Source organism: Entelurus aequoreus, linkage group LG17 (genome assembly GCF_033978785.1).
Source record: "Entelurus aequoreus isolate RoL-2023_Sb linkage group LG17, RoL_Eaeq_v1.1, whole genome shotgun sequence".
Classification (NCBI taxonomy): domain Eukaryota; kingdom Metazoa; phylum Chordata; class Actinopteri; order Syngnathiformes; family Syngnathidae; genus Entelurus; species Entelurus aequoreus.
Window position 1 is genome coordinate 46,509,094 of NC_084747.1, and position 18,010 is coordinate 46,527,103.

At 39.8% G+C, this 18,010-nt stretch overlaps 1 protein-coding gene across 1 annotated transcript in view; it reads left to right on the forward strand.

The window, feature by feature from the left end:
- The first annotated feature begins 143 nt into the window (after window positions 1–143).
- The window catches only part of LOC133631809 (proprotein convertase subtilisin/kexin type 5-like), a 49,328-nt gene continuing 31,461 nt past the window's right edge, over window positions 144–18,010 (forward strand). The window contains exon 1 of the mRNA XM_062023970.1: window positions 144–693. Within this exon, the coding sequence (XP_061879954.1) occupies window positions 532–693 (162 nt within the window). The 5' untranslated portion in view covers window positions 144–531. The remainder of the gene's footprint in view (window positions 694–18,010) is intronic.

The window sequence follows — 18,010 nt, forward strand, 5'->3', positions numbered from 1 at the left end:
ACATATAGCGGGCCTTTTGAATATCTCCCTAATTCTGAGGTCTCAAGGTTGGCAAGTATATCTGGAAGTGGCCCAGGCTGACCCCCCTCCTTTTTTTGTCCTGGCCTAAACCCGACTGTCTTTAGGACCCGGCGGAGCTGCCGAGGGTTCGGAACCCCCTTGGTAGGGCTTTGCTTGGCAGCGGTGATCTCGTTAGTCACTAGTTGTTATCGAGGAGGAGGAGGTGACGCGGAGGACATTGGACCGCATCGCCGTCATCGTGGGGGACAAGCGGAGACACGAAGAAGGAGACGAGTGTCCACTTTCTGCTCAACTAGCAGCGGCTGTGTGCGAGGAGGGGGGACGGAGGAACACCGCAGGAACACTTGAACTTCTCGCTGCTCCCATGTGGACACCGCAAACTTCCACTCTGTTCCTCCTGGTCTCTCTCCTTCTCAACTTGTGAAAAGGAAGAAGAAGTAGAAGAAAAAGAGGAGGAGGAGAAAAAGAAGTGGAGGGGGTCCATTGAAATAAATAGAAAAGTAGTCAAGGATGGTCCATTGGACTGGAAGCCTGCTGTGCGTCCTCGCACTCAGCCTCGGCTTGGCGTGCCACGCTCGGATATACACCAACCACTGGGCGGTCAGGATAGCCGGGGGGACCGCGGTGGCGGAGCGGATAGCGGAGAAGTACGGATACCGGAACATGGGCCAGGTAGGGGCGAAGTACTCCTCTTTTATCCCACTTGTCAAAGCGTCATGGTGGCCGTGTAGCCGCTAACTGGGGAAAGTAGCTAATGATTTATGATGAGGCGGTGGACATTACAACAGGTGCTTGTGTCCCGTTTCCACACACTAGTGCGGTTAGTTTTATGGGCTTGGAGGGTGGTCGGGAACGGACTTCAAAGAAAAGTCATCGTTTCTTCATTTTCTAGCTTTCAGGAGTGCTCGTCCAACAAATGTTATGCATGTCAATTAGTAGGCCTTTTTGCGCCTTCAAGGCCACCGTACTTCCGGGTGGGGGTCACCTGTGGCCAGGCCTGGCCCTAACCAATCTGGCGCCCTAGGCAAGATTCTAGGTGGCGCCCCCCCCCCCCCCCACATCGGCAGTGAAGTGTATATACTCACAAGAAACCGAATAGCTTTGTCTTTGACCTTTTTTTTTTACTTAAAGAAAGCAAATTAACTTATTATGAGAATGTTATGATTATCTTTAACCGAATCACAGCAGTGCTCAAATTAAAAAACAGCATTCCCTCTCATGTGATATTGCTTAATTAACATTAATGATGTGCACTTTAACAACTAGGCTTACAACTATACCTAATATATAAAGGGGTGGAAAAGTGACTATTACCTGCAGGGCAAACATTAGCTAACCAGAAGGCAATAACAATGTAAACAAAAAACACCTGCTTAAAAGATCTAATACAAATGTCCCTGAGGAATGTAAGGTGGGAGTACTGTAATTACCTAACGTTACATTATTATTTTCCATAACAATTTAGCCCCCTCCACAATATTAACCCGACGTTAGAACAGAACTAGCTACTTATTGGTTAGCAATTGCCGAATCATGTAACATTAGCTTAATGCTAAAAAGCCAGGTTACTATCACATTCTGTAACAGACAAATAATTTTATGTAGGCTAACGTTACCTACCTGCTACCTCTGTCTTTTTCTCGTTTCTCCTCCTCTTCTTTTCTCTTTTGTCTTCCCTGGGCACCTGACAGTTTTGGCCGTTTTGACATCTTGTGTTTATTTTTTGATGTGGTGCCGTCCATAAAAAGTCATGATACGGGAAGGGAGGGGGCGCACCGTGCGGGGGGGGGGGGGGGGGGTTACTTTGCATTTTAATTAACGTGGGATTATTTTTTGTATTTAGAAATAATAGTACCAACTTTTTTTTTTTTCTTTTTTTTTTTTCTCTAACATTTGTGGCACTGGCGTGGCGCCCCCTGATGGACGGCGCCCTTAGCATTTGCCTATACGGCCTATGCCAAGGGCCGACCCTGCCTGTGGCCATACCTGGGGCAAACAATTATGCCAACACTTTACACTGTATGAAAACAAAATGTGAAAAGGAATTTTACCTTTGCAACCTCATTATGCTATTGGCTAAGTTTTATATTCATAAATGTAAGTTTCTCAATACCCGACCTTTTTTGTGTGCCTTTAAAAAAGAATTAGAACTTTGATTGATTGATTGAAACTTTTATTAGTAGATTGCACAGTACAGTACATATTCCGTACAATTGACCACTAAATGGTTACACCCGAATAAGTTTTTCAACTTGTTTAAGTCGGGGTACACGTAAATCAATTCATGGTACAAATATATACTATCATCATAATACAGTCATCACACAAGTTAGTCATCAAAATACATTGAATCATTTACATTATTTACAATCGGGGGGGTGGGATGAGGAGGATTTGGTTGATAACAGCACTTCAGTCATCAACAATTGCATCATCAGAGAAATGGGCATTGAAACAGTGTAGGTCTGACTTGGTAGGATATGTACAGCGAGCAGAGAACATAGTGAGTTCAGATAGCATAAGAACAAGTATATACATTAGAAACACATTTGATTATTTACATTTGGTTATTTACAATCCGGGGAGGTGGGATGTGGAAGGGGGAGGGTGTCAGTCAAGGGTTGTAGTTGCCTGGAGGTGTTGTTTTAGTGCTGTTTTGAAGGAGAATGGATATGCACTTTCTTTTACACCTGTTGGGAGTGCATTCCATATTGATGTGGCATAGAAGGAGAATGAGTTTAGACCTTTGCTAGATTGGAATCTGGGTTTAACGTGGTTAGTGGAACTCCCCCTGGTGTTGTGGTTATGGCGGTCATTTACGTTAAGGAAGTAGTTTGACATGTACTTCGGTATTAGGGAGGTGTAGCGTATTTTATAGACTAGGCTCAGTGCAAGTTGTTTTACTCTACTTTAAAACGCTCTCTACCTCTAACAACCAAAAAGCTGTGAAAATTATGATGCTGCGTTCCAAATTTGGATTATTTACGAAGCTTGTGAGCCTATGGCTTTACATTTTGTTACATATATATATATATATATATATATATATATATATATATATATATATATATATATATATATATATATATATATATATATATATATATATATATATATATATAATACTACCGTTCAAAAGTTTGGGGTCACATTGAAATGTCCTTATTTTTGAAGGAAAAGCACTGTACTTTTCAATGAAGATAACTTTAAACTAGTCTTAACTTTAAAGAAATACACTCTATACATTGCTAATGTGGTAAAAGACTATTCTAGCTGCAAATGTCTGGTTTTTGGTGCAATATCTACATAGGTGTATAGAGGCCCATTTCCAGCAACTATCACTCCAGTGTTCTAATGGTACAATGTGTTTGCTCATTGGCTCAGAAGGCTAATTGATGATTAGAAAACCCTTGTGCAATCGTGTTCACACATCTGAAAACAGTTTAGCTCGTTACAGAAGCTACAAAACTGACCTTCCTTTGAGCAGATTGAGTTTCTGGAGCATCACATTTGTGGGGTCAATTAAACGCTCAAAATGGCCAGAAAAAGAGAACTTTCATCTGAAACTCGACAGTCTATTCTTGTTCTTAGAATATTCCACAAAATTGTTTGGGTGACCCCAAACTTTTGAACGGTAGTGTGTGTATATATATATATATATATATATATATATATATATATATATATATATATATATATATATATATATATATATATATATATATATATATATATATATATATATATATATATATATATATATATATATATATAATATATTTTAGTTACTTTATTGAGTTTACAACCCCCTGGCACTGTTTTGTACTGTTTTTGTACTATTTCTGTACTTGTTTTGATTATTATTATTTCTTGATTGTATGTAAATGTTGCATATTTTAAATAAAGTCTTATGAAATTCAATAACAAAAAAAAAAAAAAAAAAAAAATACAATAAAAAAACTATGAACATTAAGATATACAAAATCTTGCATACATTTTTCAAAATGTGGACATTAAAATATTTTTTCCAGCAGTAATCCCGATATGAATTACCAGCCATGGATATAAATGCGGAGGCATCGGACTAGTTTCCGGTCACACAAAAAAAAAAAATGAAAAGGAATTTTACCTTTGCAACCTCATACTATTGGCTAAGTTTTATATTCATAAATGTACGTTTCTCAATACCCGACCTGTTTTTTTTGTACCTTTTAAAAAAATAATTAGAACGCTACTTTAAAACGCTCTCTACCTCTAACAACCAAAAAGCTGTGAAAACTATGATGCTGTGTTCCAAATTTGGATTTTTTACGGAACTTGTGAGCCTATGGCTTTACATTTTGTTACATATATATATATGTATATATATATATATATATTGCCTTCTATTTTAGTTACTTTATTGAGTTTACAACCCCTGGTGCTGTTTTGTAGTGTTTTTGTACTATTTCTGTACTTGTTTTGATTATTATTATTTCTTGATTGTATGTAAATGTTGCGGGCAGCACGGTATCCCAGGGGTTAGTGCATGTGCCTCGCAATACGAAGGTCCTGAGTTCAATCCCGGGCTCGGGATCTTTCTGTGTGGAGTTTGCATGTTCTCCCCGCGACTGCGTGGGTTCCTTCGGGGTAATCAGGCTTCCTCCCACCTCCAAAGACATGCACCTGGGGATAGGTTGATTGGCAACACTAAAAAAATTGGCCCTAGTGTGTGAATGTTGTTTGTCTATCTGTGTTGGCCCTGCGATGAGGTGGCGACTTGTCCAGGGTGTACCCCGCCTTCCGCCTGAATGCAGCTGAGATAGGCTCCAGCACCCCCCGCGACCCGAAAAGGGACAAGCGGTAGAAAATGGATGGATTCTATTTTAGTTACTTTGAGTTTACAACCCCCTGGCGATGTTTTGTACTGTTTTTGTACTATTTCTGTACTTGTTTTGATTATTATTATTTATTGATTGTATGTAAATGTTGCATATTTTAAATAAAGGTTTATAAAAAACAGACAAACAAAAATAAAAACAATTATGCCAACACAATAGCTGCTGGTGAGAGTAATATTTAGAACGCATATTTTCAGAGTTGGAAAGTAACAAATCACGTACATGCACAATTATTGTTATGATTGTGATCACTTTTTTCTGTGTATATTAAAATATGTATTTTTTTACGTATGTTGTAAAGTTATATTTGTTTGTTGGTTGTACGTTTACATTTCTTCTTAATCCGTTGCTGAGTAGAAACAAATATAAAAGTACCTGTATATGTAAATCCTGTCCAAAGATAGTATTCATATTTTCACTTTATTTCATATAAGGCGTTGCACTGTTAAATAACGCAGGCTTTGAGACTTGTACCAACTTGTTCCAACTTTTCCTATTGTGCAGTACACAGAAGAGCCCCTCTCCCTTATAGAGTAAAATAAACGCTATTACATTTGAAATAGAGGTGCAAAATGCATGTGGGACAACAAATTATTTGGCCGGTATAAGGAATTAAATGAGAAATACGGATAAAGCAGCTCAAATGAGGCAAGATTGCATTTACTGGGCTGTAGGTGGGTTAGGGCAGAGGTTAATTGGCAACACTAAATTGGCCCTAGTGTGCGAATGTTCGCCCGGTCTAGTTGCAAAGGCGACAAAAGTTCTTATCCAATCGTGGAAGATTTCACGGCTATCTCTTGAGAATGATGCTTTCAGTGCACTTGCATTTGTTGACATGGTTGCCTTCACTAATTCATTGCCTCTGTCCTGCTTGTTCACATTTTTTTTCGTCAAAAAATTCCAAAGGCTTCTTTTTTAATCCAGTGTGCTTAGATTCCATGTGTGGAAGCAGCTTTGAAGGCTTCATTGTTTCGTTGGATAGCTTAACCCTAACCTGACTCCAGCCTAGTCTGTTTTTACTCATTTTCGCTAGCTTGTATTTTTACTTTTTGGCTAACGTATCGGATGCTGAGATACTTGCCATTAGTTCCAATGGATTTCTTTGGTTTTCTATGGATTTGTATTTATTTTCTAAAAGTAAATGAATCATTGGATGTTTCTGTGCGGCCAAATAGCAAATGCGCCATGGACCGATACCGGTCCATGGACCGGTGGTTTGGGACCCCTGGGTTAAGCTAATCAAATCAAGCGCTCCTTTTCTTCTACCTTTATAGGAAGTCATAAACTTCTCCAAAGCTCACTGTAAACAAACACGGCGACAATCGTGTGGAACTTCTACTCTGTTTCAGAGGAAGACATTCTGCGTGCTATTTTGCACCAAAATAGCACGCAGATTAATCGGTTAATCTATAGATTATTTTTTCGATTCATCTATAGATTATTTTTCCTTTTACCGATTATTTTTTATTTTATTTTATTTAAAATGAAGATGAAAAAATAAAAGTAGGCCAGTTTTTTCAAAAGGCATGGCTTTTATTTACAAAAAAAAAAGTATGGCCACTCAGTCAACATTGACAACAACATGACAAAATATTCTGTAACAATGTAAACATTTAAAACTTTTAACATTTAACAAAATTAAAAGTAGCTTATTTGCTTTTTAATGTGCAAATATAAAAGTAAACATCCAGTGCAAATCTTAATATTCTGCAATAGTATAAGCATTTCAAAAGTAAAAGTATTGCTTATTTTGCTTTAAAATGTGCAAAAATAAAGATAAACATCCAATACAAAAAAGTGTAAAACGAAATATTCTGTAACAACAGTGTAAACATTTCAACAAAAGTGAAAGTATTGCTTATTTGCTAAAATGTGCAAAAATAAAGATAAACATCCAATACAAAAAAGTGCCACGCAGAATGTCTTCCTCTGAAACAGAGTAGAAGTTCCACACGATTGTCGCCGTGTTTGTTTACAGTGAGCTTTGGAGAAGTTTATGACTTCCTATAAAGGTAGAAGAAAAGGAGCGCTTGATTTGATTAGCTTAACCCAGGGGTCCCAAACCACCGGTCCATGGACCGGTATCGGTCCATGGCGCATTTGCTATTTGGCCGCACAGAAACATCCAATGATTCATTTACTTTTAGAAAATAAATACAAATCCATAGAAAACCAAAGAAATCCATTGGAACTAATGGCAAGTATCTCAGCATCCGATACGTTAGCCAAAAAGTAAAAATACAAGCTCTGCAAACATTCTGTGAGGAGGCAAAAAAATATCCAGCTTTAACACATCAAACCTTATCAGCCACTTAAAACGCCAGCACGGCAATGATGGTGTTTTGAAAGACACCTGTGTTCGAAAGAAGCTGCCACAAAGAAAGGTGAGTAAGGCTGCAGCTAACGATTATTTTTCTATCGATTAATCTATAGATTATTTTTTTCGATTAATCGGTTAATCTATAGATTATTTTTTCGATTCATCTATAGATTATTTTTCCTTTTACCGATTATTTTTTATTTTATTTTATTTAAAATGAAGATGAAAAAATAAAAGTAGGCCAGTTTTTTCAAAAGGCATGGCTTTTATTTACAAAAAAAAAAGTATGGCCACTCAGTCAACATTGACAACAACATGACAAAATATTCTGTAACAATGTAAACATTTAAAACTTTTAACATTTAACAAAATTAAAAGTAGCTTATTTGCTTTTTAATGTGCAAATATAAAAGTAAACATCCAGTGCAAATCTTAATATTCTGCAATAGTATAAGCATTTCAAAAGTAAAAGTATTGCTTATTTTGCTTTAAAATGTGCAAAAATAAAGATAAACATCCAATACAAAAAAGTGTAAAACGAAATATTCTGTAACAACAGTGTAAACATTTCAACAAAAGTGAAAGTATTGCTTATTTGCTAAAATGTGCAAAAATAAAGATAAACATCCAATACAAAAAAGTGCCAATCTAAATATTCTGGAGCACTGTAAACATTAAGTATTGCTTTTAAAATGTGCAAAATAAACATCCAGTCCAACACAGTACACAATAACCAATTCTACTCATTCCAGTGAGTGACTAACAGTTGTAATGAAGAAAGGTTAGCATGTCTACTTGCTTTGCTTCTTTTCTTGTTTACAATATTCCCAGCAGCTGAAAATAGGCGCTCAGAAGGGGTCGATGTGGCTGGAACTGAGAGGTAATTAGCCTTCACCTCAAACCAGGACTGCGAGCGAGCTGAGCTGCAGTTTAAGTTTCTAGTAGGTCAACGGGCTCATAGTGATGTTACTAGTAGTTGACTGGGAGGTGTTTATTATCATTTGGGGAGAGTCCGCTGCCTGATGCTCACCTGCTAAACACCTATCTGCTCCACGCTGAAGCGCTGACTACATGCGCTATGAATACGCACTGCTGATTGGCTGGTAATGCTTCGTGTGTACCAATCAGATGGTTGTGTGGGTGGGACAATGCTGCGTGTGTACCAATCAGATGGTTATGTGGGTGGGACAATGCTGCGTGCTGAGACAGAGGCAGAGGAGCAAAGCAACTTGTTAAGACTTCAGCACTTTTTTTACACCCCCGTACCGAACCGAAAGCCCCGTACCGAAACGGTTCAATACAAAACACATACCGTTACACCCCTAGCAGATACAAATGACACATTCATGTTTTTGTGTAATGATGACAATGTATGCTAACGCGGACGATTGACTAGTTGATGGTTGATGGTTTTCTTTTCAAATGTTCGTTCATAGCCGTGTGCTGCTATGATAGGCCACTTCCGCTCGACACAGTGTGCATACAACAACATTATTAGGCTGTGTATTGAAATACTCCCACACTTTTGACGACTTTTGGCGTGCGTTTTTCCCCTCACTCGCACAGTCTGCTTTGCGCTCCGCCATGACGGTAGTGTGACGTAATTATGCGACGCGTCGACGCACAAAAACGGCGTCGACGTATTTACATAACCGATGACGTCGACGCGTCGTTTCAGCCTTAAAGGTGAGCACAAACAGTTCAACCTTAGTTTAAAAATAATATAATAAAAAGTTAACAGTTATTGATTTTGGTCCTGCGAAGCAAGAAGTTATCAATATACATACCGTAATTTCCGGACTATAAGCCGCTACTTTTTCCCCTCGTTCTGGTCCCTGCGGCTTATACAAGGGTGCGGCTTATTTACGGCCTGTTCTTCTCCGACACCGACGAAGAGGATTTCGGTGGTTTTAGTACGCAGGAGGAAGACGATGACACAATGATTAAAGACTGACTTTTCATATACCGGTAGGCTGGTTATTTTGATAACGTACAGGCGAGCACTTTGTATTACTTTGCACCGTTGTATTATTTGTACTCTGCACGAATGCTGTTTGCCATGTCAAAGATGTAAAAGTTTGATTGAATGATTGAAAGATTTATTGTTAATAAATGGGACGCTTTGCGTTCCCAAACAGTCATCTCTGTCCCGACAATCCCCTCCGTGGTAGCAGGAACCCCTATATACTACGGTAATTACACATCAAAACCCTGCGGCTTATAGTCGGGTGCGGCTTATATATGGAGCAATCTGTATTTTCCCCTAAATTTAGCTGGTGCGGCTTATAGTCAGGTGCGGCTTATAGTCCGGGAATTACGGTACTTGCCAACCTTGAGACCTCCAATATCGGTAGGGGGGGGGTGGCGTGGTTATTTACAGCTAGAATTCACCAACTCGAGTATTTCATATATATTTCATATATATATATATATATATATTAGGGCTGCAACAACTAATCGATTAAATTGATTAAAATCGATTATAAAAATAGTTGCGGATTAATTTAGTCATCGATTCGTTGGATCTATGCTATGCGCATGCGCAGAGGCTTTTTTAAAATATTTTTTTAACATAAACCTTTATTTATAAACTGCAACATGTACGAACAGCTGAGAAACAATAATCAAAATAAGTATGGTGCCAGTATGCTGGTTTTTTTCAATAAAATACTGGAAAGGATAGAAATGTAGTTTGTCTCTTTTATCCGATTATTAATCGATTAATCGAAGTAGTAATCGACAGATTAATCGATTATCAAATTAATCGTTAGTTGCAGCCCTAATATATATATATATATATATATATATATATATATATATATATATATATATATATATATATATATATATATATATATATATATATATATATATATATATATATATATATATATATATATATATGTGTATGAAATACTTGACTTTTAGTGAATTCTAGCGATATATATATATATATATATATATATATATATATATATATATATATATATATATATATATATATATATATATATTTATATATTTATTTTATTTACATAGAAGAAGAAAAAAATACTTGAATTTCAGTGTTCCGGTGGCTATCCATTAGATGGCAGTATTGTCCTGTTTAACTTCTCCGTTCATTGGGCAGGCAAGCTGTTTATATTGTGGGAAAGCGGACGTGAGAACAGGCTGTCCCCACTCAGTCTCAGGTCCGCATTGAGCTGGAGGGGGCGTGGCCTCCAGCTCCGGCTGAATACCGGGAGTTTGTCGGGAGAAAATCTCTGCCAGGAGGTTGTCGGGAGAGGCGCTGAATACCGGGATTCTCCCGCTAAAAACGGGAGGGTTGCAAGTATGATATCAGTATCCCGATATATGCATCCCTAATAATTTTTTTTGCTGGAGCAGAGTTGAGCTTTTTGTAAACATTTTGGATTTTAAGAAGACTTCAAATCAAGACTAACCTAATACCAAAAAGTCTCTGAATGCTGCAAAATAATACATTACAATTGTTTTTTTAACTTTGATGACAAAGATGTTGATGTAAAGTTAGTAGAGTAAGAAGGTGTAGAATGAGTTACCTATTGTAACTAGAGATGTTCGATAATGGCATTTTTGCCGATATCCGATATTCCGATATTGTCCAACTCTTAAGTACCGATACCTATATATACAGTCGTGGAATTAACACATTGTTATGCCCAATTTTGTTGTGATGCCCCGCTGAATGCATTAAATAATGTAACAAGGTTTTCCAAAATAAATCAACTCAAGTAATGGAAAAAAGTGCCAACATGGCACTGCCATATTTATTATTGAAGTCACAAAGTGCATTGTTTTTTTAAACGTGCCTCAAAACAGCAGCTTGGAATTTGGGACATGCTCTCCCTGAGATAATCCTGATACCCACTACAACTATGGGAAATACTATACTTTGACTTTCACAAAGTGCATTGTTTTGTATTTTTTTAAACATGCCTCAAAACAGCTACAAAAACCATGAAGGCACACAGCTTCAGTCCAGAGTATACTAGAGCATACTTGCCAACCTTGAGATCTCCGACTTTGGGAGATGGGGGTAGCGGGGGTGTATATTGTAGCGTCCTGGAAGAGTTAGTGCTGCAAGGGGTTCTGGGTATTTGTTCTGTTGTGTTTATGTTGTGTTACGGTGCGGATGTTCTCCCGAAATGTGTTTGCCATTCTTGTTTGGTGTGGGTTCACAGTGTGGCGCATATTTGTAACAGTGTTAAAGTTGTTTGTACGGTTCACCCTCAGTGTGACCTGTATGGCTGTTGACCAAGTACGCATTGCATTCACTTGTGTGTGTGAAAAGCCGTAAATATTATGTGTTTGGGCCGGCACGCAAAGGCAGTGCCTTTTAAAGGCTTACTGAAAGCCACTACTACCGACCACGCAGTCTGATAGTTTATATATCAATGATGAAATCTTAACATTGCAACACATGCCAATACGGCCGGGTTAACTTATAAAGTGCAATTTTAAATTTCCCGCTAAACTTCCGGTTGAAAACGTCTATGTATGATGACGTAGGCGCGTGACGTCAATGGTTGAAACGGAAGTATTCGGACACATAGTATCCAATACAAAAAGCTCTGTTATCATCGCAAAATTCCACAGTATTCTGGACATCTGTGTTGGTGAATCTTTTGCAATTTGTTTAATGAACAATGAAGACTGCAAAGAAGAAAGCTGTAGGTGAGATCGGTGTATTAGCGGCTGGCTGCAGCAACACAAACAGGAGGGCTTTGACTTGGATAGCAGACGCGCTATCCGACGCTAGCTGCCGACCGCATCGATGATCGGGTGAAGTCCTTCGTCGCTCCGTCGATCGCTGGAACGCAGGTGAGCACGGGTGTTGATGAGCAGATGAGGGCTGGCTGGCGTAGGTGGATAGCTAATGTTTTTAGCATAGCTCTGTGAGGTCCCATAGCTAAGTTAGCTTCAATAGCGTCGTTTGCAACAGCATTGTTAAGCTTCGCCAGGCTGGAAAGCATTAACCGTGTAGTTACATGTCCATGGTTTAATAGTATTGTTGATTTTCTGTCTATCCTTCCAGTCAGGGGTTTATTTCTTGTGTTTCTATATGCAGTTAAAGGCCTACTGAAATGAATTTTTTTTTATTTAAACGGGAATAGCAGATCCATTCTATGTGTCATACTTGATCATTTCGCGATATTGCCATATTTTTGCTGAAAGGATTTACTAGAGAAAATCGACGATAAAGTTCGCAACTTTTGCTCGCTGATAAAAAAAACCTTGCCCCTACCGGAAGTAGCGTGACGTCACAAGCGGTAGTGCTGCTCACAATTCCCCGTTGTTTACAATGGAGCGAGAGATATTCGGAGCGAGAAAGCGACGATTACCCCATTAATTAGAGCGAGGATGAAAGATTCGTGGATGAGGAACGTTAGAGTGACGGACTAGAATGCAGTTCAAGAGATATCTTTTTTCGCTCTGACCGTAACTTAGGTACAAGCTGGCTCATTTGAATCCACACTTTCTCCTTTTTCTATTGTGGATCACGGATTTGTATTTTAAACCACCTCGGATACTATATCCTCTTGAAAATGAGTCGAGAAGGCGAAATGGACATTCACGGTGACTTTTATCTCCACGACAATACATCGACGAAGCTCTTTAGCATGAGCTAACGTGATAGCATCTGTCTCAAATGCAGATAGAAACAAAATAAAAAAATCCCTGACTGGAAGGATAGACAGAAGATCAACAATACTACTATCAGGAGACACCGAACCAAACACTGGACATGTAAATACACGGTTAATGTGTATTCGACGCCTGTCGAAGCCTAGCAATGCTGTTGCTAACGACGCTAACTTAACAACGGGAGCTCGTCAGAGCTATGATAAAAACATTAGCGCTCCACCTACGCCAGCCAGCCCTTCTCTGCTCATCAACACCCGTGCTCACCTGCGTTCCAGCGATCGACGATGCGGTCGGCGGCCCGGAGACGTAGGAAGTCAAGGTGAGGTCGCCGCTAGTGCGTCTGCTATCCAACAAAGTCCTCCTGTTTGTGTTGCTGTAGTCCGCCGCTAATACACCGATCCCACCTACAACGTTCTTCTTTGCAGCCTCCATTGTTCATTAAACAAATTGCAAAAGATTCACCAACACAGATGTCCAGAATACTGTGGAATTTTGTCGAAGAAAACAGAGCTCTGTGTATTGTGTCCAAAAGGGTCCAAACACTTCCGTGGACCTCCCGACGTCACGCGCATACGTCATCCTCCAAAGGCGTTTTGAACCGGAAGTTCCCCGGGAAATTTAAAATTGCGCTTTATAAGTTAACCCGGCCGTATTGGCATGTGTTGCAATGTTAAGATTTCATCATTGATATATAAACTATCAGACTGCGTGGTCGGTAGTAGTGGCTTTCAGTAGGCCTTTAAGCCCTATGCTATCACGTTAGCTCCGTAGCTAAAGTGCTTCGCCGATGTATTGTCTGGGAGATAAAAGTCACTGTGAATGTCCATTTCGCGTTCTCGACTCTCATTTTCAAGAGGATATAGTATCTGAGGTGGTTTAAAATACAAATCCGTGATCCACAATAGAAAAAGGAGAAAGTGTGGAATCCAATGAGCCAGCTTGTACCTAAGTTACGGTCAGAGCGAAAAAAGATACGTCCTGCACTGCACTCTAGTCCTTCACTGTCACGTTCCTCATCCACGAATCTTTCATCCTAGCTCAAATTAATGGGGTAATCGTCGCTTTCTCGGTCCGAATCGCTCTCACTGCTGGTGTAAACAATGGGGAAATGTGAGGAGCCTTTCAACCTGCGACGTCACGCTACTTCCGGTACAGGCAAGGCTTTTTTATGAGCGACCAAAAGTTGCGAACTTTATCGTCGATGTTCTCTACTAAATCCTTTCAGCAAAAATATGGCAATATCGCGAAATGATCAAGTATGACACATAGAATGGATCTGCTATCCCCGTTTAAATAAAAAAAATTCATTTCAGTAGGCCTTTAAGGTTTATTGGCGCTTTGTACTTCTCGCTAAGTCCGTTTACCATTCAGTACAGCCGCGTTTTAAAAAGTCATACATTTTACTTTTTGAAACCGATACCGATCATTTCCGATATTACATTTTAAAGCATTTATCGGCCGATAATATCGGCAGTCCGATATTACCGGACATCTGTAATCGTAACATGTAAAAACAATAAAACAGCCAGTTTTAACCTAATGACAAATAATCATTTGCAACTTTTTTTTGGGTAAATTGCCATGCAAGTGTAAAAAGGAGTGAAGTACTCTAAAAGTGTCTACATGTTGCAAAATGTTTGATCTCCTAGATTTAACATGCCAGAGATCCAAAATGGGAAACGCTCCCTTTCCAATGTGGGTCATCTAAAAAAGCCGGCGTTCCCATTCATATCCACACTTGTTGCACACACACATGCCTCCGGGCCAATCGGAGCCACTTTGGAAACTATTCTTTGCCGGGGCCACAATGAAGCATACATCCATAAACAACAAGCTGTGCATCCACAGAGGAGGAGGTGTGTTTAGACAGTTTTGTAGGGCCGGGTAAAGAAATCCACGTCTTCAGAGTGGACCGCACACGTACTCCCCCCCCCCCCCCCCCCCCCCCTCCAGCGACCAAAATATAGTTCAAGCCTGCACTTGCCACTTGCCAGCGCATAACATGAGGATGGCGTAGAACAGAAGAGAACAGAGAAGGGGATGAAGGTGGGAGGGGGCATTCTGACAGGTTGTTGTGGGGTAGCCTAGTCAACAGCTATTGAGCCCCCCCCCCCTCCCGTCTTCCTCTATCTCAGCCTAGCCCGCCCACCCACTATACTCCCCAGAGAGAAGCCTTAATGGCCTCGTTTATCCCCTCTCTTTGACGGGAACTAATGTGTAGAGAGCACCCCTCCAACCCACTCCAACCCACCCCCCCGCCTTCATTTTCTATACCAACTCACCATAGGAATTCCCCTGTGGAGTGCAACCCCCCACTATTCGCCCTAATTTCCATCTCAATATGCTGCGTTCCTTGGACTTTGACACCTCATAGACCAGAGTTTTACTTCACTTCCTGGTTTGGGTGGGGAGGCGGGGGCACTTCCTCCCGTCCTTTGGTTTCCTAAGTTGAGAGTAATATTTACACAGTCATAATGACCAAACAAGTGAAAAAGTAAGCTAGCCACGGTATAACTGGACAAAAACATTTGTTCTTAAAGGGAAACTGCATTTTTTGCCTATCATTCGCAATCCTTATGTAAGAGAAGAACACATACCGTATTTTTCGTACTATAAGTCGTAGTTTTTTTCATAGTTTGGCCGGGGGTGTGACTTATACTCAGGAGTAGGGATGATGTTTGATAAGAAATTATCGAGTTCGAGCCTATTATCGAATCCTCTTATCGAACCGATTCCTTATCGATTCTCTAATCGAATACAGATAGGTTGTTGTATATGGAAAAAAAACACAATATTTGGTTGAACAAAAGCTCACTTTTATTTTATAAGAATAAAATAAAATAAATAAATAAATATTGACTGTTACCCCCCCTAAAAAGATAAAATAAATAAATATTGACTGTTGTTACCCAAAGTATATTAAGTGGGATTTTTCAGAAAAACAAATATCAGTGTTTCCCATAAACTGCCAAGATACCTGTGGCGGTGGGGGCGTGGCTATGGGCCTGGTCACCATAACATCATCGAGTAATTTGCATAATTTACTACGATTTGATTTTCTCTAAAAAGGCTAAAAAAATGTATACTTACTAATTAATAACAGTTTTGTTTTAAACGTCCGTCCATCCATCCATCCATCCATCCATTTTAGAATATAATTACAACACTTTATGTACATATTTATATACAGATTTGAACAATAACTTATTCACTGAAATATATTTATTAATTGTGGTTCTTACAAAAAATATATCTTATAAAATATAAAAGCTAAAATGTCTCAAAGCTCTGCCCCTTTAATTAGTGCATACTAAATAATTTAACTTTAGCCTACTTCTACAACCATATTATTTACCAGCAACATAAAGTGAAACAGAGGCAGAGGTGTCCTGCCACAGTCAGTAACAAATAAACAGAAAACAGTAGTGGTGGTAGATAGACACAGAGCTTCATCAAACATCTGATCCACTGAACAAAGAGCTCCAAAAATCTTGAACTTTAGACTGCCATCAGTTTTACTCCCTACACTTAACCATGTGTTTCCTACTGCCTGCAGACTTTGCACCCTTTGTTATACACACATGTTGTGTTTCTAATATAAATACATTTAATAAAGTCAAATACAAATAAGGCAACAAGAGAAGTATCCTACACTTCTCTTTTGTAAAGTAAATCTGAACAGCCGTTATGGGCATCTACATCAACTATATGATTTGTCTGAGAAGCTGGAGAGGACAAAAATAAATAAAAAAAATATTTATTTATTTTTTAATTTTTTTTTATATTTGTGGTGGACGTAATTCTTTGGTGGCGGGCCACCACAAATAAATGAATGTGTGGGAAACCCTGGAGGACCCTTTTCTGCTGCAGCTTTCATCCGCCATCCCAGCCGTTGTGACGCTCCATAGGGTTAGCAATCATCCTCCGCCTGTTCCACCGTTGAGGTCTTGGCTTGTTATTTCCCCATAACTGGGCCCACATGGATGTGGGGGTGCCTTCTTCCGCCATCGCAGCCGTTGTGGTAGTTCTTACATCTACCGTCTTCCGCCTGCTCCGCCGTTGCGGTCTTCACCGTATCCCTGGCTAGGGGGCAGTCAGGTACTAGGCCTTTGCCAAGGGTCACCTGGGGTAACAGTAGTAAAAGGGTTAACCTCTTAGTGCCCCCAAGACCCCATAGAGGAGCCTCCACTGCCGGATGCACTTTAACGTCATGCCCAGGACACGTGTGTAAATAAAGCTGTAGTCACTCACCAATAGCCAAACAGAGTCCGTGACCGCAGCATTGCATCAGTCAGGAGTCAAAAAGTTGCACGGCGGCCACCATATTCATTCGAAAAGTTTGTTGTGTTGCAAAGAAGCCTACTTAAAGGGGAACTGCACTTTTTTTTTTTTTAGATTTTGCCTATTGTTCTAAATATGAAATAAACGTAAATAAAAGTCCACATTGCAGCACGGTCGTGCAGGGGTTAGTGCGTCTGCCTCACAATACGAAGGGTTCGATCCTGCGCTCGGGATCTTTCTGTGTGGAGTTTGCATTTTCTCCCCGTGACCGCGTGGGTTCCCTGCGGGTACTCCGGCTTCCTCCCACCTCCATGCCCCTGGGCATAGGTTGATTGGCAACACTAAATTGGCCCTAGTGTGTGAATGTTGTCTGTCTATCTGTGTTGGCCCTGCGATGAGGTGGCGACTTGTCCAGCGTGTACCCCGCCTTCCGCCCGAATGCAGCTGAGATAGGCTCCAGCACCCCCCGCGACCCTGAACGGGACAAGCGGTAGAAAACGGATGGATGGAAAAGTCCTCATTACAGCGGCCATAAAACCTCATAAATAACCATTCAAAAAGCGCCAACAATACCCCATTTACATTTTGTGACTTGAATATTAACCAAGTATTAGTGACATTGTTATTATAAACGCTAACGCAGACAAATTATTTATAGCGGCGCCGTGACCACTACTGTGTGTCCCCATGTTTACATCATTGCTGCTTCCTTGCTCCCTGTAAGTTTATTGTAGATCATTAATATTGCATCTCACCTGGACAGAAAAAGTCTGAGGAGGTATTACGACAAGTTGGTATACTTTGACAGCAATTTAGGACCAGAAAATGGCCAGAACCACAG